Raw genomic sequence first — 23,873 nt, 5'->3', positions numbered from 1 at the left:
TGGTCTGAAACACGAGGAGAAATGTTGGCCAGGTCAAATTTGCAAAGTAGAGCCTAGGGGCTCGACAATCTTATGTATATATGGTTTCCACCCGAGCCTTTTTCTTGGCGGCTCCCTGCACTGCTGCTTTCTGCACTCCTAGACCCACTTCCTAAACGGGCCATGGACCCTCTCAGCAAGGGGCAGTGCCAGTCAAAGCGTTTGAGGAGTCTGTGAAGCATTCCGGAGCTTTTAGGTCCGAAGCCCGCAGCGCCTTCCGGGAGCCGTAGACCCAGGCTCCGCCCTTCGGCCCGCGCTGTCTGCACTGCGCATGTCTGGCTTTCGCTCCCCTCCCCCCGTCAGCAACGGGCCGAGAGGCGGCGGCGGCGGCGGCTAAGGGGGCGGAGAGAGAGGAGTGCGGCGGGACCGGGCCTGAACCGCGCGTACTTTGGGCCGTGGGATTCTCTCCGTGTCGGCGGTAGTAACAGCTGCAGCTGCAGCCACAGAAGCAGGTTTGTGTGAGGTGGGTCTAGACGCGGGGCCGTAACCCCTTGAGGGCACCGGAGGCAAGTGCGGGGCCTAGCGAGGGCCGGGGAACCGCGGCTTTTCTTAACAAAGAGTCGTCAGAGCCTCCAGGAGCCGGAGGCCCAGGGGGCTGGGGAGGGATGGGAATGCCGGACTGAAGCCTCGAGGGGTCCTTGGGAGCCTTGTCGCTCTCCCGCGACTCCCGCTTTTCCGGCAACTCTTACCGAGGCCCAGTTGGCGGCTTTCCGGAGGCGGCGCTCGCCCTCCCGCCCTGCTAGGGAAGAGGATTTGCAGCGTGCCGGGCTCCGGGAGAGAGATAGCCAAGGGGAGGATTCTGACCCAAGCTGCTAGCAATTGGCAGGCGCTAGTTTCCAAATTGAGGGGCTTCATAGGTAAAAGTTGCCAAATCTGAAGACAGTAAAAGACATAGGGATCTTTGTGTGGCCTTGAGTGTTGAGCATCACCATCGTCACACAAACTTTTTTTCGGCCTACTTAAGAGCGTATCCGATGTGAGTAAATTATTTATATGGAGTTGCAAGCATACGCACCGATAACATAAAAACAGTCGCACTAGTCAAGATTTAGGGGGAGTCAAGCTTACTTACCACCTTAGTGGAAGCATTCTGGCTCTCCTTTGGGCAGTCATTTAAATTCACCTGGCTCCCCATATATACTGTTTTTTTGTAAATGATCTTTATATGTCTATTTTTCCGTGTATATGCATCCTCGAGCTCCTAAAGGGCGGAAATTATGTTTTGGTTCATTTTAACCTACTAGAGCTAAGCCCAGTGGAAAGTGGTCAGTCAGTCTTTCCTACTAAAGTTTTTAAGATTTTCAGCGTCGAAAAAAATGTTATGTTGTATTTTCATGTACCTGGAACAGGCATCATATGTCCTAATATGGAGTTCATTCATCCAAGAAATATTTTCAGGGATACCTTCTGTGTACCTGTCCCTGTCCTAGGTCTGTGACCCCAGCTCTCATGAAGCTTAATTTCCAGTAGGGAGTAAGAGAAACAGAAAACAAATATATAAATTATATTGTTTTTTAGAAAATATTAATGCCTTAGGTTAAAAAAGTAATAAAGCTGGAAAGAGGGATGGGGAGGTGTTTGCATTTTGAAATAGGGCGGTCAGAGAAGTATTTATAGATAAGTTGGTATTTAATCAGACTAAAAGGATGTGAGGGAGTGAGCCCAGCTAGTTTCTGAGGAAATGATGTTCCAGGCAGAGGGAATTGCAGGTGTAAAGGCCTCTAAGAGGAAAATGCTGGCCTGTTAGAGGAATAGTTAGAAAACCTACAGGCTTGGAGCACTGTGGGCAAATGAGGGAGTAGAAGGAGATAAAGTCTGAGAAAGAACTGGGAGGGTGGGGCTGTGGGGAGCCTCGGGGCTCGGAACAACCGGGACCTTTTAGGCTGTTGTGAGAATTTCACTTTTCTTCTGCCTGAGATGGGAACTGTCTGAGGGTTTTTGAGCAGAGGAGTGGTAAGATCTGACTTACATTGTAATAATTTAGTGTAGTCAGTGGAGGAGCACAGTTCTTTATATTTTAATCAAATTGATATTCATGTAGTCAGCTCTTACGGAGTTTCTTCAAGCTAACAAAAAAGATGCTTCTAAAATAAGTGTAATCTAGCATTTACTTATATTTGGCTTTAGAAGAATATGTTGAAATACTTGGATTTGTATAGATTCTTGTTAAAGAACCGACAGGTTTATAGTGTGTGTTATTCTCAAGGCAGATTACTAAAGAGAGTAGATGGTGATCAGCTGTCACTAGAACTCTTTGACTTATTCCAAAAGCACAAGTAGTAATGTGTTTTTTGTTTTTTTTAGTGGGCACACCTGCAGCATATGGAAGTTCCTTGGCCAGGGATTGAATCCTAGCTGCAGCTGCAGCAACACCAGATCCTTTAACCCACTGGGCCGAGCGCTGAATCGAACCCCCACCTCAGCAGCGACCTGAGCCGTTGCAGTTGATTCTTTACCTACTGCACAGCAGTGGGAACGCCTACATTAATGTAGTTTTATAATCAGTTGTTTTAGTCCACTATTATTAAAGTCATTTCAATCATATCTTATTCTCCACCATTGCCCAAAACATAAACTCTAGCCCGATTATTTTCCTCGTGTTCCACACTTACTCTAACTTCCTAGACTTTGCTGTTTCTAGCTTTCCTCCATAGAAAGTCTTCCTCCTTCACACTTCTCTATTCAGCTTATATCTTTCTGTGCCTAGCTTGGATTCCAGCGCTCTCAAGCCTTTCCCCATTTGTCAGTTCATAATAATTCTGACATCTAACGTGTCATGTGGCACTGAGGTATGGAATCCCCAAGTTGAAAGAAACTTGAGAGGTCTGACTTGATAATCTCCAGTAGCCAGTGGAGAGTTGATTTCTGGAGAAAAAAATAGTAGTAAACATGATGGCTAAAACATTGTGCATCATATGCCAGGCTTTGTTCTAAGTGTTTTTCTGTGTGTGAATTCACCTTTTCATACCAACCATATGAAGTAGGTGATAGTCTTACCATCTTATAGATGAAATTTAGGCCAAAGAAGCTAAATAACTTCCATGAGGTTCACATCAAATTAGTGGCGAAGCCAGTATTTAAATATAGTGGCCTCGCTCTATAGTCTGTACTACTTTACTGTGCTGTTATGATTTTCTACCAAAGCACAGCACTTCAGTGCCTAAGACAATACCAGGCAGGTGCTTTATGCTATCTTTAATTTTTCTCTTTGGCCAAATTGTAAATCTCTTTGGGTCTCCTATATATTGAATAAACGTGAATAATGGATGTATTCTGCAGAAACACAAGAGAAAAAAATGAATAAGCCTGCTTCTTCAGCCATAGAACTCATAAGAGTAAGAGAGAGAAAACAAGAACACAAATAGTTACGAATAAACATTGGGTGTCTTAAGATTAGAAAGGGAGTTTGAGGAAGGAGGTACCACTTCTCTGGAGAATCATTCATGTCATAGTTCTGTGTGTGTGTGGTTTTTTGTTTGTCTAGCTCCACCAGCGGCATATAGAAGTTCTGGGGCTTGGGAACAAACCTGGACCACAGCAGTGACCTGAGCCGTTGCAGTGATGTCAGATCCTTAACCCTTTATGTCACAAGGGAACTCCTGGGAGTTGGTATTTGTGATGCGCTTTGAAGGATAGGACTTTGGCAAGTAATATATAGTGAGAAGTTTGGTGAGGGGAAGAGCCTTCACCAAAGTGCATGGAAAGTAGTTTGTTGCCACAACTGAACCTCATTCCAGCCTGATTGACTGTGGAGAGCTGGTGAATAGAAGGGAATGACAGGATCAGAAATGTAGGGCGGAAAGGTTTGCAGCCAGGGTCTAAGGAACCTGGGAGGTTTTGCTTAGTGTCTGAATGCTCACCTCGGTTGAGAGTGACTTTCCCTAGTTCCACAGTATTAACAAACACCTGCCAAAGGAGGTAAAAATTCATTTCCTCTTTTCACTGTTCATTCCTGACCCACTGTTACTTCACCATTTAATGTTTTACAACTAAGAGTCACCTCTCATAGATTATGGAATATTTGCTAGTTGTAAATGCAGCTTTTAGATATACATCACCATGACTTTTCTAATAAAACAGACACTCTTAGAACAGTAGAGTTGTGGGGGTGGGGGTTACCTGTCTAATGTCAAGTATCAGTCACTTCAGAGAGACCTTACTTCTGTCTTTAATAGCTTACCTTTTACCTTGTTGATTTTTGAGTGGTTGGTTTCTTTTAGTAGCACTTGTTACTACCTGAAGTTACATGATTTGGTTTGTTTTTTTCTTTATAATGGACCAGGTTGAGCTCCTTGAAGGCTGGAGTTGTGTCTGATTCCCTTACTGCATCCTCAGCACCTAGAACAGTGCTGGGCAAAATAGGCATTCAGTATATTTTAAATTATTGATTATTGTAGTATGGAGGCTGGATAATAGAAATCTTGTTAGAAATTATTGCAATAGTGGAGGTAGGAAAGGAGAGGTGTTCTCCCTCGGTATTGGGCACAGAATAGAAAGTGGTTATTGGTCCATATAAAAGTTATTTCTAAGACCCAGCTCAGGTTCTCTTTAAAGCAAATGCTCATAAATTTTGTTTGTGTTTCTGTTATACAGCCAATTCTTTTCAGATTAGATGTTTTATTTTTAAAAGTACTGTTTTTTTGTTTATTGGGTTTGGTTTTGTTTTGTCTTTTTAGGGCCACACCTATGGCATATGGACGTTCCCAGGCTGGGGGTCTAATCATAGTTGTAGCCACTGGTGTGCACCACAGCCACAGCAACACCAGATCTGAGCCGTGTCTGCAACCTACACCACAGCTCACGGCAACACCGGATCCTTAACACACTGAGCAAGACCAGAGATCAAACCTGTGTCCTCATGAATAATAGTCAGATTCATTTCCAATGAGCCAGGATGGGAATTCCTAAAAGCACTGTTTTTTTGTTTTTTTTTTTTTGTCTTTTTGCCATTTCTTGGGCCGCTCCTGTGGCTTATGGAGGTTCCCAGGCTAGGAGTCGAATCAGAGCTGTAGCTGCCGAACTACACCAGAGCCGCAGCAGCACGAGATCTGAGCCGTGACTGCATCCTACACCACAGCTCATGGCAACGCTGGATCCTTAACCCACTGAGCAAGGGCAGGGATTGAACCCGCACCCTCATGGTTCCTAGTCGGATTCGTTAACCACTGAGCAACGACGGGAACTCCCTAAAAGCACTGTTTTTTAAAGAGAAAACAAGTAGTTGAAATTTCACAAGTGTATTTCAGAATAGAAACTGGGGTTTGGACATTATTCTCCCTCATAAACTGGATAAAATAACAATGTAAAAAAAACGTGCAGGAGTTCGCGTCGTGGCTCAGTGGTTAACGAATCTGCTAGCATCCGTGAGAACGCAGGTTTGATCCCTGCCCTCACTCAGTGGGTTAAGGATCTGGCATCGTGAGCTGTGGGGTAGGCCAGCAGCTACGGCTCCAATTTGACCCCTAGTCTGGGAACTTCCATATGCTGTGAATGCGGCCCCCCCCCCCAAAAAAGAAGAAGGCAGAATTCTAATTTTTTAATTTTCATAGTTTGTTTTTTTTTTTAAACTGTGGTTAAGATACACATAAAAAACCTTCACCATTTATAATTGGACAGTTCAGGGGGGCATTAACTACATCCACATTAATGGTGTTTGTTTGCATTTTTAGGGCCACACCCTTGGCATATGGAAGTTGTCAGGCTAGGGGTTGAGTCGGAGCTACAGCTGCTGGCCTACGCCACAGCCACAGCAGCGCAGAATCTGAGCCTCGTCAGCGACCTGTGCCACAGCTCATGGCAATGTCAGATCCTTAACTCACTGAGAGAGGCCAGGAAGTGAACCTGGATCCTCATGGACATTATGTCAGGTTCTTAAGCCTCTGAGCCACAATGGGAACTCCATAATTTTGTTCCTTTTTAAGGCTGAATGCTATTGCTTCTTGTCGCATTTATTCATCCATCCATTGATGGACACTTGGGCTGCCTCCACCTTTTGGCTGTTGTGAATAATGCTACTGTGAACATGAGTTTACAAGTGTTTGTCCCTGCTTTCAGTTCTTTTGGGTACATGCTGTATCGTATGGTAGTTCTATGACTAACTTTATGAGAAACCACTTTATTGTTTTCCATAGCAGCTGAACTTTTTTGCATTCCTACCTGCAGTGTACAAGTGTTCTGGTTTCTCCACATCCTTGCCAACACTTGTTATTTTCTGCTGGTGTTGGGTTTTTGGTTTGGGTTTTTTTTGTTTGTTTTTTTTTAATGGCCGAAACCATGGCATATGGAAGTTCCCAGGCCAAGGATTGAACTCAAGCCTCAGCTGTGACCTATGCCACAGCTGCAGCAACACTGTATCTTTTAACCCATGGAACCTGCACCTCTGCAGTGCCAGAACAGCTGCAGTTTAATTCTTAGCCCAATGAGCCAAGGTACGAACACTTTTTTTTTTTTGTCTTTTTAGGGCATATGGTTAGGGGTTGAATTGGAGCTGTAGCTGCTGGCATACACCACAGCAACCTCAGGCCATGTCTTCAACCTACACCGCAGCTCACGGCAATGCCGGATCCTTAACCCACTGAGTGAAGCCAGGGATCAAACCCGTGACCTCATGGATACCAGTTGGGTTTGTTACTGATGAGCCATGACGGGTACTCCCAAGGTGGGAACTCTTGTTTTTTAATTCATAGCTGTCTTGGGAGTTCCCATTGAGGCACAGCAGAAACTAATCCAACTACTGACCATGGGAATTCGGGTTCAATCCCTGGCCTTGCTCAGTGGGTCGGGATCTGACTCAGCCATGAGCAGTGGTGTAGGCCAAAAATGCGGCTCGGATCCTGCGTTGCTGTGATGTAGGCTGGTGGCTGTAGCTCCAGCTCGACCCCTAGGAACTTCCTTATGCCATGGGTGTGGCCCTAAAAAAGAAACAAAGAAGTAGTAATAATAATAGTTATCCTAATGAGTGTGGGATGATGCAGTTTTGATTTGCATTTCCCAGATGATTAGTGATGCTGAGCATCTTTTCATATGCTTATTGGCCGTTTGTATATCTTTGGAGAAATTCATGTCCTTTACCCATTTCTTAAATTGTTTTTATTGCCCTTGTTTTCAATGGAGTCTGTGAACTTTACCTGAGTGTCTGAATTCATGTAGTGATTTCTGTATTCCCTGAAGCTATTGTGTATTTTCATCTGTCTGTCATCAATTTGAGAAGTGTTTATGGAGGCAGAGGTAAAATTTCAGAGCTATTTGATAGGAGTTTGCCAGGATGTACCAGGCATATTATTATAACCTGAGGGAAAGCTCTGAAGTTTGTGTGTGCCTGTGCACTCATGTCTTAAGACCAAATAAAGGAAGCATTAAAGAGAAACCCACAAATAGAAGGATTACGATTAATTTTTTAATATCCTCACTGTATTTTGACTTTGTTACTTTTTTTTTCTTTTGGCCACACTCACGGCATATGGAAGTTCCCAGGCCAGGAATGGAATCCAAGCCACAGCTGTGACCTGTGCCACAGCTGTAGCAATGCCAAATCCTTAACTCATTGTGCCAGGCCAGGGATTGAACCCACACCACCTCAGATACAGCACTGGCTCCTTAACCTGCTGGGCCACAGTGGGAACTCCCTTAGGATTTCCTTATTAACTGTTTAGATGATGCCTCTTCTCCAGTGTTTGCTCAGAGAATGAAAATAAATTTTAATAACCTGGAGTTCCCATCGTGGTGCAGTGGTTAACGAATCCGACTAGGAACCATGAGGTTGCGGGTTCGATCCCTGCCCTCGCTCAGTGGGTTACCGATCTGGCGTTGCCGTGAGCTGTGGTGTAGGTTGCAGACGTGGCTCGGATCCCGCGTTGCTGTGGCTCTGGTGTAGGCTGGCAGCTGTAGCTCCAATTCGACCCCTAGCCTGGGAACCTCCATATGCCACGGGAGCAGCCCAAGAAAAGGCAAAAAGACAAAAAATAGAAAAAAAAATTTTTAATAGTCTAAATAGAGGATGGTTCCTTTTTTTAAGCATCATAAAACCAAACAGATTTGTTTTGCCGTCTTCTGCTTCTATATGAGCTGTGGTGCCTCAGACCTCTGATTGTGAAGGGTGTGTGGCCATATACGTGGACTAATAGTAGGAAAAGCTGTTGTCAAGAAAATAGGGAATTAGTGGTGCACTGAGGATGATCTGGCTTAGATTTAATAAGAGGGCTCAGTGGCTAGATAGCAAGGTTTGTAATAATGGGAGATGATGGCTTTCACAAATATGGGGATGAATTTTGAAGAGCCTAAATGCATGATATTTATTCATTCAACGAAAATTTTTTGAGTACTGTACACGTGCTAGGTGCTAAGGATACTGTTTTGGAAAAATATGCAAAGTCTCTGCCCTTATGGAGCCAACAATCTAGTTAGTGGGTGTATAGAAAGCGCAATAGTTTGGTAGTTTGGCCTTGCTTGAGGCTGTTAATTAGGGAAAATGGGCAGTGTGACCTAGCTCACACTAGTGAGAGGCTTGGGGGCACTTCAGTTTTCTCCAGTCTTTTAGTTGATCCAAATCTCCAAGGAGTTAAAAAATTATTGCGTATTTTTCATCTTATGTTTGTAAACCATTAAGCAACTCTCCCCTGCCCAAGGTCTCACTTCCTGCCTCTTTGTGGCAGAAGTTGAAGTTTTAAAACCAAGTATTTGACTTATTTTGTAACTTGGGCCCTTTGATTATTTAGTAGAATTAATTTACATCTTTGCCCATCCTTTTCTCCTGCCCTTAGTCTGGAGGAAAGAGTTATTTAGTCCATGTTAAAATGTTTTGATCTCGTCTCTTTGGGTCGCTTCATACCTCATTCATCGATTTTTCTTGTCATCCTGCGTCTTCAGTTTTTTAATTTGTTGGCTTTTCCAACAAATTTTAACACCTCATGTGCTTCTTCCTGTCATTGGTAGATGGCCTAGAAAGTAATCTGCACTCCTCTTGGCTTAGTCTTCATCCTCTATCTACCACTTAATTACCAGTCATTCCTTAACTCTGCCCCGCTGCTCCAACAGAGGCTCTTTAGTTCTTAACTCACTTGACTTTAGTTTTTAACATTGGACATTTATTTCTGCCTATAGACCTTGTCTTAGCATCTGCGTTGCTATTCTCTGCTGTCCTCTCTCCCTCTCTGTTCCTTCTCAAGTTTCCACGTGAGCTTCTCTTCCCCTGCACAGTCCTAAACTTTGACCAACACTAAGATTGGCTTGCCCCTTTTCTTGCTCTCTGTGCCCTCTCTCTGCTGGCTTATCTATATCAGTAACCTCATATCAAATCTATAGCTCCATCCCAGATCTCTGTCTGCAGGTACAGACCTTACTTGCCAGTTCTCCTTAGCTCTCCCATAGGTACAGAATTGATACCACCTTCTGCCTGCTTCTCCACACCTGGCTTTTCTAGATCTCCATCCTTATCAGATTTAACAGAGACGTCACTATTCACCCAATCTGTAAAAGCCTCCAGAGTTATTCTAGACTTTTCCTTTGTCCTTAGCTCCACATATCATTGTGTCACTCACCCCAGTTGATTGTCCCTCATAGATTCCTAAGTAAGGAATCTGCTCAGATCTGCTGCCCCCTTCCTTATAGCCACTTGCCTAGTTGTTCAGTACCTTGTCACTTTACATCTGTATTTTTATAATTTCCTAACCACTTTTCTACTAACTTTTCCTACTATCTCATCTACTCTTTCTAAAACTGATCTGAAACATTCCCTGTTTTTGCTTAAAATTAATGATTCCTTAGAGCTGGCAAAATGCAGTTTTGTATGGTGTATTCTTAGCATAGCATTACTAAACTGTTTATCTGGGCCCTGCTGGTCTTCCTGAGCATGTGCCCTTCAGCTTTCCCAGATGTCCTACTGAATTCTAGCTGTACTGAAATATTTCCAGTTCTCCGTGGTAGAACTTATAGTGCCTTCAATCTAAAATGCTCTCTTCTGGAGTTCCCATCGCGGCTCAGTGGTTAATGAATCCGACTAGGGACCATGAGGTTGCAGGTTTGATCCCTGGCCTCGCTCAGTGGGTTAAGGATCCGACTTTGCCATGAGCTGTGGTGTAGGTTGCAGACGTGGCTCGGATCCTGCGTTGCTGTGGCTCTGGTGTAGGCCGGCAGCTGTAGCTCCAATTCGACCCCTAGCCTGGGAACCTCCCATGTACCACAGGTGTGGCTCTAGAAAAGACGAAAGACAAAAAAAATAAAATAAATGAAAAAAAAATAAAATACTCTCTTCCGACACCTCTTCCTTAGTCTAATGCCTTTTCAGATTTAACAAGTTAACTACAGTATCATCTCCAGAGAAACTGTGCCTTCCTCTCTATTCATTATAGGTTGGGTACCCTTCTCCTGGGCCATCAGCAAATGCCACTTTATGCAGTACCTCTGTAAGAACTCATCATGTTGTGAACGCCTTGAGAATGGGGTTGTATCTTTCATCTATAAATGCCCAGCACCTAATACAGTGCTGATTCTTCCTTATTAGCAAGCTTTCAGTAAACCATTGAAAGTTTTCCTGGTAGGAGATTATTCACATAATTCTTAAAATCTACCCAAACCTAAAGGTTTTTCTTTTTCCCCATCCTTCCTTTGCCTACTTACTGATTTCTGTGACTTATTTATTGTCAGCCCCTTGTTATACAATATATACACTAGGAAAAAAATGTTAAAATTCAGAGTCTGTCATTTTTGTTGCTTAGGAACAGGTTTTGTAAAGCCAGGCTCACAGATGGGTTAAATAATATCAGATGCTAAAATTTTCTGGCTTGTAAATAGTCTTATTAAATCTCATCTCACTAGAATTATGTTGATTTCCCCTTAAAGGATTCTGAAGAAGGCAGGAAATGGCCTTCTTCTTAAGTTCAATTAAATTCTTTCTTAAGTACTTATTTTAGCGTGAATAACTTTTATGAAAGGTCTAAAATGAGTAAAGACAGTCTCTACCTGGAACTGAGGGTAGAGACTGACATAGCATAAATCAAATGTAATTCTAAGCAGACCGAACTAAGTGCTGTATATTAACAGTTGAAACAAAACCTATAAGGTATATTTGGTGCAGGAGCATAGAACCAGAAAAGAAGAATGATTTTCCTGTTTCTTTCAATAATGTCATCAAAAAAAAGCAGTTTTTTGAACTCTTTTTCACATTGTCTTCAGAGTCTACTATAAACATTTAAACTTTTGTTCCCGTCCTGGCTCAGTGATTAACTAATCCGACTAGGAACCATGAGATTGCGGGTTCGATCCCTGGCCTTGCTCAGTGGGTTAAGGATCCAGCGTTGCCATGAGCTGTGGTGTAGGTCGCAGACGCGGCTCGGATCCCACGTTGCTGTGGCTCTGGCGTAGGCTGGCGTCTACAGCTCCAATTCGACCCCTAGCCTGGGAACCTCCATATGCCGCAGGAGCAGCCCAAGAAAATGGCAAAAAGATGAAAAAAATTAAAAAATAAAAAATAAACATTTAAACTTTTCTTATTAATGGTAAACTTTAATACAAAGGAAAAGTAAAAATCAGATAACTGCCATTAACATTTTGATAAACAGCCTACCACCTATTTCTGTATATGTAACACGTGCTTTTTGTTTGTTTATTTTATTGTAGTGTAGTTAACGTACAATGTTGTATTAGTTTCAGGTGTACAGCAAAGTGAATCAGTCATACTTATAAATATATCCATTCTTTTTTCCCATATAGGTTATTACAAACTATTGAGTAGATTTTCCTGTGCTATACAGTAGGTTCTTGTTAATCATCTCTTTTTTTTTGCTTTTTAGGGCTGCATCCTCAGTATATGGAGATTCCCAGGCTAGGGGTCAGATTGGAGCTACAGCTGCAGGCCTGTGCCATAGCAATGCCAGATGCTAGCCCCATCTGTGATCTACACCACAGCTCACCACAACGCAGATCCTTAACCCACTGAGTGAAGCCAGGGATTGAACCCACAACCTCATGGTTGCTAGTCAGATTCCACTGTGCCATGATGGGAACTTCTTAATCATCTGTTTTATGCAGTGGTGTGTATATGTGTAACACATGCTTGCTTTTTTTTGGGGGGGGGGGTGTCTTTTGTCCTTTTCAGGGCCACACCCACGGCACATGGAGGTTCCCAGGCTAGGGGTCTAATTGGAGCTGTAGCTTCTGGCCTACACCACAGCCACAGCAATGCCAGATCTGAGCCTCATCTGTGACCTACACCACAGGCCATGGCAACACCAGATCCTCAACCCACTGAGCGAGGCCAGGGGTCCAACCCACAACCTCATGGTTCCTAGTCAGATTCATTTCTGCTGTACCACGATGGGAACTCCTAAAATGTTTTTTAACCTTAGAATGCGCATTGCCTTTGACTAAGAAATTACACATAGAGAGTTGATCCTGGAGTTCCCGTCGTGGCGCCGCGGTTAACGAATCTGACTAGGAACCATGAGGTTGCAGGTTCGGTCCCTGGCCTTGCTCAGTGGGTTAAGAATCCGGCGTTGCCGTGAGCTGTGGTGTAGGTTGCAGATGAGGCTGGGATCTGGTGTTGCTGTGGCTCTGGCATAGGCTGGTGGCTATAGCTCTGATTCGACCCCTAGCCTGGGAACTTCCATATGCCGCAGGAGCGGCTCAAGAAATGGCAAAAAGACCAAAAAAATAAATTTTTTGAAAAAAAATAAAGAGTTGATCCTGAGGAAATAATTAAGAGAATGCACAAACATACAGCTATATGATATGTTTCACAGTTTAATGAAACAGTGGTTGAGAAGTATGTGTATACACACACACATATATATTTTTTTGTTGTAGTTTGTTTGTTTTTGCTTTTTTAGGGCTGCACTCTTGGCATATGGAAGGCTAGGGATCAAATTGGAGCTGCAGCTACTGGCCTGCGCCACAGCAACAGCAACACAGGATCTGAGCCTCGTCTGCAACATACTCCACAGCTCAAGGCAATGCCGGATCCTTAACCCACTGAGCAAGGCCAGGGATTGAACCTGGTCCTCATGGATGCTAGTTGGGTTTGTTACCACTTAGCCACAACAGGAACTCTGAGAAATGTATTTATTGATATTTTTTAAATGTTCATGTATATCATTAAGTAAAAAAACTAAAATGATATGTGCAGTACATCAGTTTTGGTTTTAAGTTGAGTGTGTATACACACATGCATAGAAAAAATACCAAAAGATAAAAAAAAATTACATATCTGGGAGAGGAAATTTCAGGTGGAGTTAAATTTTGTTCCTTTTTGCTTTCTGGGTTTTCTGCTATTTACAAAACTTAGGTAACTTGTGTCATTAAAGAAAAGGTTTGTGGAACTAAGACTAAAAAGGTATAAGGTGTTGTTTTTGAGCTGATTTGATTGATGCTTAACTGAATAAGAAGTTGAATCAGCGGTCAAATCCTTTTGAGGGGACTGATATTAAATACTGCATTCCTGTTTAGATTGAGAACTCAGTAAAATAACAGTTTCTTAAATGTGACCGTTTCGTTGATGTTAGCATATTGCATATCTGATGTACAAAGTTTAAAAGTTTTAATTGAGAGGCAAAAGTTTAAAATAGTAGGTAAAGGCTGGAAGAGACAATCAGTGGGCTGTTTATAAAGTTGAATTTATATTAGTGTGTCTTGTTCCAAACAGATCATTGGCACCATGAACTGGAATAAAGGTGGCCCTGGCACTAAGCGGGGATTTGGCTTTGGAGGTTTTGCCATCAGTGCTGGAAAGAAGGAGGAACCAAAACTCCCACAACAGTCCCATAGTGCCTTTGGGGCAACCAGCTCTTCTTCTGGATTTGGAAAGACGGCTCCACCGCAGCTCCCTTCTTTCTACAAAATTGGTTCTAAACGGGCTAACTTTGATGAAGAAAATGCGTAAGTGGTAGCTCCTGGTAATTTTTTTTTTGCTTTTTAGGGCCATACCCCCAGCATATGGAAGTTCTCAGGCTAGGATCGAATTGGCGCTACAGCTGCTGGCCTATGTCACAGCCACAGCCACACCCACACCAGACTGCGACCCACTGAGTGAGGCCAGAGATGGAACTCACATCCTCGTGGATACTAATAGGATTCATTTCTGCTGCACCACAGTTCCTGGTAATTTAGGAATGGTTAGCCTTTGAGTTATTCATTCCATCAGTAGAAATTGAAGCCATTTGTTTCTCAAATAATAAAACAACTTCCTTAATTGGTTGTCTCACTGATTTGCATTGTTCCTAACAAGTTAAATTGACAAGTTTACTCATTGGTAAGGAATGTAATACTTGTGTGCTCCTTTACTTTCGCTTGTTCCAAAAAGGATTTGAGGCCCTTGAAACCTAAATATAGCTGAAGAGTTTTAAATAATTCACGTGGCTTTCAATGGTCTTTACTAAAGTTTTTTGTTTACGCCATATTTGTCTCAACACCCAAGTCCTTGAAACTATTATGTTGTAACATCTTACAATGGCAGGAAAATCTGCTCAGATTTTTGCCTACAGTTTTTAGGAAACATTTACCAGTTACATTTACTTTTTTGAACTTCATTGTCTAATAAGTTGATGGCTATAAAAAGCTGGGGTTTTGAAAGTTAGAGCTCTAGTTCCTTAGAGATTTTAACTTCTCTCTTTACTGAGTCTGAAGAAATCCTGTATTGCTGTTATTCCCAATGTGTTTGTGACACTGCTTGAGTTTTTAAGTTACTAAAGAAAACTCAAGATCAGAGGTTTTAAAGTACACAGCAGCATTTTTAAAAGTTGGTATGTTATTTAGCAATTAAATACAGTGGTAGATGTTTAAGATTCAGCAAAGTCAAGGATCAGTACCAGTTCAGAGATATTTTAAATGAAACTACTATATAAATGAATATATGTTTATATGTGTGTGTAGCACATAGCAGTGCTTTTAAGATGAAGATTTGAAATGCTTTAAAATTTTAAAGCTGTGACTGTGATTTCTTTAAGCTACTATTTGGTTGTATTACTATTTCATTAATTCTGAAGTAAGGTCTAAATGGTGTTTTCATCTTATTTTGTTTTTTGGTCTTTTTAGGGCTGCACCCTTGGCATATGGAGGTTCCCAGGCTAGGGGTCAAATTGGCACTGTAGGCACTAGCCTATACCACTCTCACAGCAACACCAGATCCCAGCCACATCTGCAACCTACACCACAGTTCACGGAAACGCTGGATCCTTAACCTACTGATGGAGGCCAGGGATTGAACCCTCATCTTCATGGATCCTAGTCAGATTCATTTCTACTGAGCCACGATGGGAACTCCTTGTTATGTTTTAACTTATACTCTATAGATACTATTTTCTGGGATGTTTGTTAGAGGGGAAATGACAGTTTTTCCAGACTTTGAAGTTCTTTTCTGAATACTTAGTTTAGTGAGGATGTTATGTAAGTTTCAGGTATAAAACAGTGATTCACAATTTTTAAAGATTATATTCCATTGTAGTTATTACTAAAACGTTGGTTTAATATTTGTTATATCTAGTCAACAGTGATATACTAAGTTCATACTGCAAACTGATCCCTTTTGGCACAACTGAAAATGTGATTTTTAACAGGCACTATTGAAATGGAGAAACTGCTGTGATTTTTTTTTTTTTTTTCAGTATTAGAATTTGGCATGTGTTAAGTGATTCTCTCTTTTTTTTTTTTGGCTGTACCCGCAGTATGTGGAAATTCCCCAAGCTAGAGATCGAACCTGAGCCACAGCAGTGACAATGCTATATCCTTAACCCACTGCACCACCAGGGAACTCTTCAGGTGATTTTTTTTCTTTTTTCTTTTTTTGGCCGTGAGTGTGGCATATGTAAGTTCCCAAGCTGGGGGTCGAATTGGAGCTACAGCTGCTGGCCTATGCCACAGCCACAGCAACGCAGGATCTGAGTTGTGTCTCCAGCCTACACCACAGCTCACAGCAGTGCCAGGTCCTTAACTCACTGAGCAAGGCCAGGGATAGAACCAGCATCCTCTTGGATACTAGTTGGGTTGTTTCCACTGAGCTGCAATAGGAACTCCCTTAAGTGATTCTTAATAGTTAAGTCCTAAGCCAAAGGCAAAAAGTCCTAAGCAGAGGGCTCCTGTTTGACCTGTAGAGTTTAAATGTCTTAATAGTTCCATATACCATAATAAAAATTTGTGTTAAAGGAAAGATTCACTTGACCCCAAATTAAATACTCACTTCATCAATCATGCTCTTAATTTTCAGATATTTTGAAGATGAGGAAGAAGATTCTAGCAATGTTGATTTACCTTACATTCCTGCTGAAAACTCACCTACCCGCCAGCAATTCCATTCCAAGCCAGTTGATTCTGACAGCGATGATGATCCATTAGAGGCATTCATGGCTGAAGTGGAGGCAAGTGTCAACTCTGTTAATGTTAAAATCTTTAGTGATTAGAAATAGATCAAATTAACCTAGTGCATTAGTCTTCCTGCAGAATTTGTTTCTTAGGCTTTTATTTGGAGAATCTTGCTTTTGTATTCTGTAAATTTTTTTTTTATTGCTTTTTTAGAGGCGCGCCCTCAACATGTGGACGTTCCTGGGCTAGGGGTCCAATTGGAGCTGCAGCTGCTGGCCTACACTAGAGGTACAGCAACTCAGGATCTGAGCCCTGTTTGCAACCTACACCACAGCTCATGGCAACGCCAGATCCTTAACCCACTGAGCAAGGCCAGGAATCGAACAAGTATCCTCATGGATCCTAATCAGATTTGTCAACTGCTGAGCCACGAAGGAAACGCCTATAATTTCTTAAATATACTTCCATGTGCCTGTAGCATTTTCAGAGATGACTGATATCTAGGAATTTGAACTATAAGCTTTGAGCATAGTAGCTTAAGATTTGTGTGTGTTTTGTTTGAATAATTCTTGATGTATTCTTAAGTGGAATATTATTCAATTTAGCACTTATTAAATACATATTTATGTAAAATAAACTTAAGGAACTTGCTAAAATTATGAATTCTTTAAATATTTTTAACTCAGTGAATTTTACCAGAGTTGTACAACTATCATCACAATCTAATTTTAACAACTTTTCCATGCCAAGCCCCCCTTCCATCCCTCCCCTTCCAAACCTCTCCTTTGGTAACCATAAGTTTTCCAAAGTCTGTGAGTCAGTTTCTATTCTGCAGATAAGCTCATTGTATCCATTTTTTAGATTCCACATATAAGTGATAGCATATGATGTTTGTGTCTCAGTGTCTTAACTTCCTTAGCATGATAATTTCTAGGTCCATCCATGTTGCTGCAAATGCCATTATTTCATTCCTTTTTATGGCTGAGTAATATGCCATTGTGTATATGTACCACATCTTTTCCACTCCATCATTAATGTCCATCATTAATCTCCAAAATATATAAATGATGGACATTTAGGTTGTTTCCATGTCTTGACTATAGTATATAGTGCTGCAATGAACACTGGGGTACACGTGTCTTTTCGAGTCAGGGTTTTCTCTGGATAGATGCCCAGAAATGGGATTGCTGAATCATATGGTAATTCTGTTTTTACTTTTTTGAGGTACCTCTATCCTGTTTTCCACAGTGGTTGCACTAATTTACATTCCTGCCACCAGTGTAAAATGGCTCCCTTTTCTCCACATCCTCTCCAGCATTTATTGTTTGTAGACTTTTTGATGATGGCCATTCTGGCTGATGTACCTCATAGTAGTTTTGACTTGCACTTCTCTAATAGTTAGTGATATTGAACATCTTTTCATGTGTTTTTTGGCCACCTTCTTTGGGGAATTGTCAGTTTAGATCTTCTGCCCATTTTTTGATGGGGTTGTTTGTTTTTTTGGTATTGAGCTGCAGGAGGTGTTTATATATTTTGGAGATTAATGCCCTTCAGTTGGTTCATTTGCAAATATTTTCTCTGTCTTGTCTTTTTTTTTTTTTTTGGTCTTTTTAGGGCCACTCCTGTGGCATATGGAAGTTCCCAGGTTAGGGGTCAAATCAGAGCTTCAGCTGCCAGCCTGTACCACAGCCACAGCAACATGGGATCTGAGCCACATCTGCAACCTGCACCACAGCTCATGGCAATGCCAGATCCTTAACCCACTGAGTGAGGCCAGGGATTGAACCCGCATCCTCATGGATCCTAGTCGGGTTCATTAACCACTGAGCCATGAAGGGAACTCCCTGTTGTCTTTTCATTTTGTTTAAGGTTTCCTTTGGTGTGCACAAAACTTTTAAGTTTAATTAGGTCCCATTTGTTTATTTTTGTTTTTATTGTCATTACTCTAGGAGGTTGATATTGCTGCGGTTTATTTCAGTGTTCAGCCTGTGTTTTCCTGTAGGAGTTTTATAGTGTCTGCTCTTATATCTAGGTCTTTAATCCATTTCGAGTTTATTTTTGTGTGTGGTGTTAGGGAATATTCTAATTTCTTTCTTTTATGTGTAGCTGTCCAATTTTGCCAGCACCATTTATTGAAGGGACTTTTTTTTCCCATGTGTTTTCTTGTCTCCTTTGTCATAGATTGGTTGACCATAAATGCATGGGTTTAATTCTGGGCTTTCTGTCCTATTCCACTGATCTGTATTTCTGTTTTGTGCCAGTACCACACTGTTTTGATGACTATAGTTTAGCAGTATAGTCTGAAGTCAGGGAGCCTGATTCCTCCAGCTCCCTTTTTCTTAGGATAGCTTTAGCTATTCTGGGTTTTTTGTTCTTCCAGACAAACTTTAAAATACTTTGTTCTAGTGAAAAATGCCATTGGTAATTTGATAGGGATTGCACTGAAACTGTAGATCGCTTTTGGTAGTATAGTCATTTTGATAATATTGATTCTTCCAGTCCAGGAGCATGGTATATCTTTCCATCTGTTTGTATCATCTTTGATCTCTTTCATCAGCATCTTACAGTTTTCATAATACGGGTCTTTTTTCTCTTTAGGTAGGTTTAGTCCTAGGTATTTTATTCCTTTTGATGCAGTGGTAAATGAGATTGTTTTGTTTTGTTTGTTTTTTTGCCTTTTCTAGGGCCGCTTCCACGGCACATGGAGATTCCCAGGCTAGGGGTCTAATCGGAGCCGTAGCCACTGGCCTACGCCACAGCCACAGCAATGTGGGATCCAAGCCGCATCTGCGACCTACACCACAGCTCAGGGCAACGCCAGATCCTTAACCCACTGAGCAAGGGCAGGGATTGAACCCGCAACCTCATGGTTCCTAGTCGGATTTGTTAACCACTGTGCCACGATGGGAACTCCTAAATGGGTTTGTTTCTATAATTTCTCTTTCTGATCTTTCATTGTTGGTATATAGAAATGCAGTCAAATTCAGTGTATTGATTTTGTATCCTGCAACTTTACCGAGTTCATGGATGAGCTCTAACAGTTTTCTGGTAGTGTCTTTAGGATTTTCTAGGTATAGTATCATGTCATCTGCAAACAGTGATAGTTTTACTTCTTCTTTTCCAGCTTGGATTTTTTTTTCTTTTTCTTTGATTGCTGTGGCTAGGACTTCCAAAACTATGTTGAATAGTAGTGGTGAAAGTGGACATCCTTGTCTTGTTCCTAATGTTAGCAGGAGTTCTTTCAGCTTTTCACCATTGAGAATGATGCTAAGCTGTGGGTTTGTCATATATGGTCTTTAGTATGTTGAGGTAGGCTCCCTCTTTGCCCACTTTCTGGAGGATTTTTATCATATAGTTGGCATATAGTTGCTTGTAGTAGTCTTTTATGATCCTTTGTAGTTCTGTGATGTCCTGTTGTAACTTTTTTTTTTTTGCCTTTTTGTCTTTTCTAGGGCTGCTCCCACGGCATATGGAAGTTCCCAGGCTAGGGGTCTAATCAGAGCTGTAACCACAGGCCTATGCCAGAGCCACAGCACGTGGGATCTGTGCTGCATCTGCGACCTACACCACAGCTCACAGCAATGCTGAATCCTTAACCCACTGAGTGAGGCCAGGGATCGAACCTGCAACCTCATGGTTCTAGTTAGATTCTTTAACCACTGAGCCACGATGAGAACTCCATAACTTCTCTTTTATCAGAAATGGGTGTTGGATTTTGTCAGAAGCTTTTTCTGCATCTCTTGAGAGATCATATGGTTTTTATTCAGTTTGTTAAATGTGGTTATATCCCACTGGTTGATTTGCAATTATTGAAAAATCCTTGCACTCCTGGGATAAATTCCACTTGGTCATTGTATACAAACCTTTAAATATATTGCTGGATTCAGTTTGCTATAATTTTGTTGAGGGTTTTTGCATTTATGTTAATCAGTGATATTGGGCCGTAATTTTCTTTTTTTATATATCTTTGTCTGGTTTTGGTATCAGGGAAAGGGTGGCCTCATAGAATGAGTTTGGAAGTGTTCCTACCTCTGCAGTTTTTTAGAATAGTTTCTGAAGGATAGGTGTTAGCTCATCTCTAAATTTTTGATGTAATTCACGTGCGAAGCCATCTGGTCCTGGACTTTGTTTCTTGGAAGTTTTTTAATTAGTTTCAATTTCAGTACTTGTGATTGGTCCATTCATCTTTTCTATTTCGTCTTGGTTTAGTCTTGGAAGATTGTACTTTCCTAAGATTTGTTATTTCTTCTAAATTGTCCGTTTTATTGGCATATAGTTGCTTGTAGTAGTCTCTTATGATCCTTTGTAGTTCTGTGATATACTGACGTAACTTCTCTTTTTCATTTCTGATATTATTGATTTGAGTCCTTTTTTTCTTGTTGACTCTGGCTAAGGATTTTTCAGTTTTGTTGATCTTTTCAAAGAACCAGCTTTTAGTTTCATTGATCTTTTCTATGGTTTTCTTCATTTGTATTTCATGTACTTCTGCTCAGATGTTTATGACTTCTTTCTTTTCTGCTAACATTGGATTTTGTCTGTTCTTCTCTCTAGTTGCTTTAGATGTAGAGTTAGGTTGTTTATTTGAGATTGTTCTTGTTTCCTGTGGTAGGCTTGTATTGCTGTAAACTTCTCTCTCAGAACTGCTTTTGCTGCATCTCATAGGTTTCGGATTGTTGTGTTTGTTGTCATTTGCTTCTAGGCATTTTTAAATTTCCTCTTTGATTTCTTCAGTGATCCATTGGTTGTTCAGTAGCATGTTTAGTCTCTGTGTTTATGTTTTTTTGCAGTTTTTTTTCTTGTTGGTTTTCAGTCATATAGCATTGTGGTCAGAAAGATGCTTGATGTGATTTCAATTTTCTTAAATTTATTGAGGCTTGATTGATGGCCCAAAATGTGATCTGTCCTAGAGAATGTTCCCTGCACACTTGAGAAGAATGTGTATTCCACTGCTTTTGGATGGAATGTTCCATAAATATTTATTAAGTCCATCTGGTCTAATGCATCATTTAGGGCCTGTGTTGCCTTGTTCATTTTCTGTCTGGGTGATCTTTCCATTGCTGTATGTGGGGTGTTAAAGTCCCCAGCAATTATTGCGTTAATTGTCAGTTTCTCCTTTTAAGGTTATTAGCAGTTGCCTTATATATTGAGGTGATCCTATGTTGAATGCACATATTCAACAGTTGTTGTATTTTCTTCTTGGATTGATCCTTTGATCATTATGTAATGTCCTTTGTCTCTTATAATCTTTAAGGTCTACTTTGTCTGAAATAAGTAATGTTATTCTTTTGATTTCCATTTACATGGAATATTTTCTTCCATTCTCTCACTTTCAATTTGTTTGTGTCCCTAGAATTGAGGTGGGTCTCTTGAAGACAGCATATATGTGGGTCTTGGTTTTGTATCCATTCAGCCAGTCTGTGTCTTTTGGTTGAGGGATTTAGTCCATTTACATTTAAGCAATTATTGATATGTATGTTCTTAATGCCATTTTATTAATTGTTTTGGATTTCTTTTGTTGGTCTTTTTTCTTTCCTTCTCTTGTTCTCTTCTTTTGTGGTTTGATCACTGTCTTTAGTGTTGTGTTTGAATTGCTTTTTATTTGTGTATCTCTTGTAGATTTTTGGTTTACATTTACCATGAAGCTTTGATATAGGAGTCTATATGTATACAAGATTGTTTTTAAGTTTTTGGTCTCTTAATTGCAAGTGCATCTCCGGTATCCTGCACTTGTACCCTCCTCTTCTCATGATTTCTGGTTTTGGTAGCATATTTGTGTATGGATGACTTCCTACTTTTACTTATATGTGTGCCTTTACTGGTGAGCCTTGTCATTTATACTATTTTTGTTTCTAGTTATGGCCTTTTCTACCTAGAGAAGTTCCTTTAGTATTTGTTGTAAAGCCGGCTTAGTGGTCCTGAATTCTCTTAGCTTTTGCTTGTCTGTAAAGCTTTTGATTTGTCCTTCAAATCTGAATGAGAGTATCTTCTGGCTAGAGTAATCTTTGGTTGTAGGTTTTTTTCCTTTCATCACTTTATCATGCCACTCCCTTCTGGCCTGCAGAGTTTCTGCTGAAAAATCAGCCACGGTAACCTTATCAGGATTTCCATGTATGTTATTTGTTTTTTTTTTTTTTTTTTTTTCCCCTAGCTGCTTTCAATATTTTCTCTTTGTCTTTAATTTTGGTCAGTTTGATTAACTTATGTCTCTGGGTGTTCCTTCTTGGGTTTATTTTATATGGTAATTATTGTGCTTCCTGGATTTGAGTGATTCCTTTCCTGTTTTAGGGAAGTTTTTGGCTATTATCTCTTCTTTCTCTCTCTCTTCTCTTTCTGGCACCTTTATAATATGGATATTGGTGCATTTAACGTTGTCCCACAGTTCTCTTAGATTGTCTTCATTTATTTTCAGTCTTTTTTTCTCTTTTCTGTTCCACATCAGTGATTTCCCCCAGTCTGTCTTCCATCTCACTCGTTCTTCTGCCTCCTGTATTCCGCTTTGGTTTCTTCTAGTGAATTTTTCAGTAATTGTATTTTGCATTTCAGCTTGCTTAATCTTTAAATCTTGTATTTTTTTGCTCAATGTTTCTCATAACTTATCAGTCTTTGACACCTGTTTATTTCCAAGATCTTGGCTTATCTTTAGTATTATTAGTCTAAAGTCTATTTCATGGAGGTTGCTAATCTCCAGATCACTTATCTGTTTTTCTGGGGTTTTCTTCCTTATTCCTTTATTAGAGTCATAATCCTCTGCCTTTTTGTTTTGTATAGTATTTTTGTATGGTCTCCTTTTTGCAGACAGTAGGGTTATAGCCTCTCTTGTGCCTGAAGTTGTATGGGGGCTTGCTGCAGGCTTCCTGATGGGAAGGAATGTTACCTGCCCACTGGTAGGTGAGGCTGGTTCTTATCCCTCTGGTGGGTGGGGCTTTGTCTCTGGGTGTGATTGGAGGCTGCTGTGTGGGGTCTTTAGGCAGCCTGTTTGCTGATGGGAGGGGCTGTGTCCCCATCTGGTTTGTTGTTAGGTCTGGGGCTTCTCCACCCTCATGGGTGGAGCCAGATTTTTCCAAAATGGCCACCTCTGGGGGAGTTCATGCTGATGACTATTCCTGAGATCTTTGCCTCCAAGATCCTTCCCCCACAATGGGCCACAGTCACCCACTGTTTTCCTAGGCGATCCTCCAAGATTGCAGACAGGTCTGACCCAGATACATATGGAGTCTCTGCTTTGCCCTGGGACCTAGTGCAAGTGGGGCCTGTGTGCGCCTTTCAAGAGTGGAGTCCCTGTTTCCCCCAGTCCCGTGGAGCTCCTGTGCTCAAGCCCTGCTGGGGGCTTCCTCTCCCAGTGCCGCATCCCCAGGCATGGTAATCTGACGTGGGGCTCAGAACTCTGACTCCGGTGGGTGAGCCTCTGTAGTATAGTTACTTTCCAGTCTCTGGGCTGCCCACCCAGTGGGTATGGGGTTGCTTATATCGTGTAATCACCCCTCCTACTGTCTCGATGTGGCCTCGTCTTTGTCATTTAGTGTAGGATATCTTTTTTGATAGTTGGCAGT

General features: G+C 41.3%; 1 protein-coding gene across 3 annotated transcripts in view; it reads left to right on the top strand.

Moving 5' to 3' along the window:
* The first annotated feature begins 159 nt into the window (after nt 1-159).
* DDX42 (DEAD-box helicase 42) overlaps nt 160-23,873 on the top strand; it is a 50,539-nt gene continuing 26,825 nt past the window's right edge. Inside the window, exons 1-3 of one of the 3 annotated variants that reach the window (XM_047756956.1) lie at nt 160-502; nt 13,673-13,905; nt 16,229-16,379. In XM_047756956.1, the coding sequence (XP_047612912.1) occupies nt 13,685-13,905; nt 16,229-16,379 (372 nt within the window). In that variant the 5' untranslated portion in view covers nt 160-502; nt 13,673-13,684. Of the gene's footprint in view, nt 503-13,672; nt 13,906-16,228; nt 16,380-23,873 lie in introns of those variants that run through there. The other 2 variants (XM_047756955.1, XM_047756957.1) reach the window with 2 other exon arrangements.

Source organism: Phacochoerus africanus, chromosome 14, assembly GCF_016906955.1.
Source record: "Phacochoerus africanus isolate WHEZ1 chromosome 14, ROS_Pafr_v1, whole genome shotgun sequence".
NCBI classification, from domain to species: Eukaryota; Metazoa; Chordata; class Mammalia; order Artiodactyla; family Suidae; genus Phacochoerus; species Phacochoerus africanus.
This window is presented reverse-complemented; position numbering and strand designations above follow the sequence as displayed.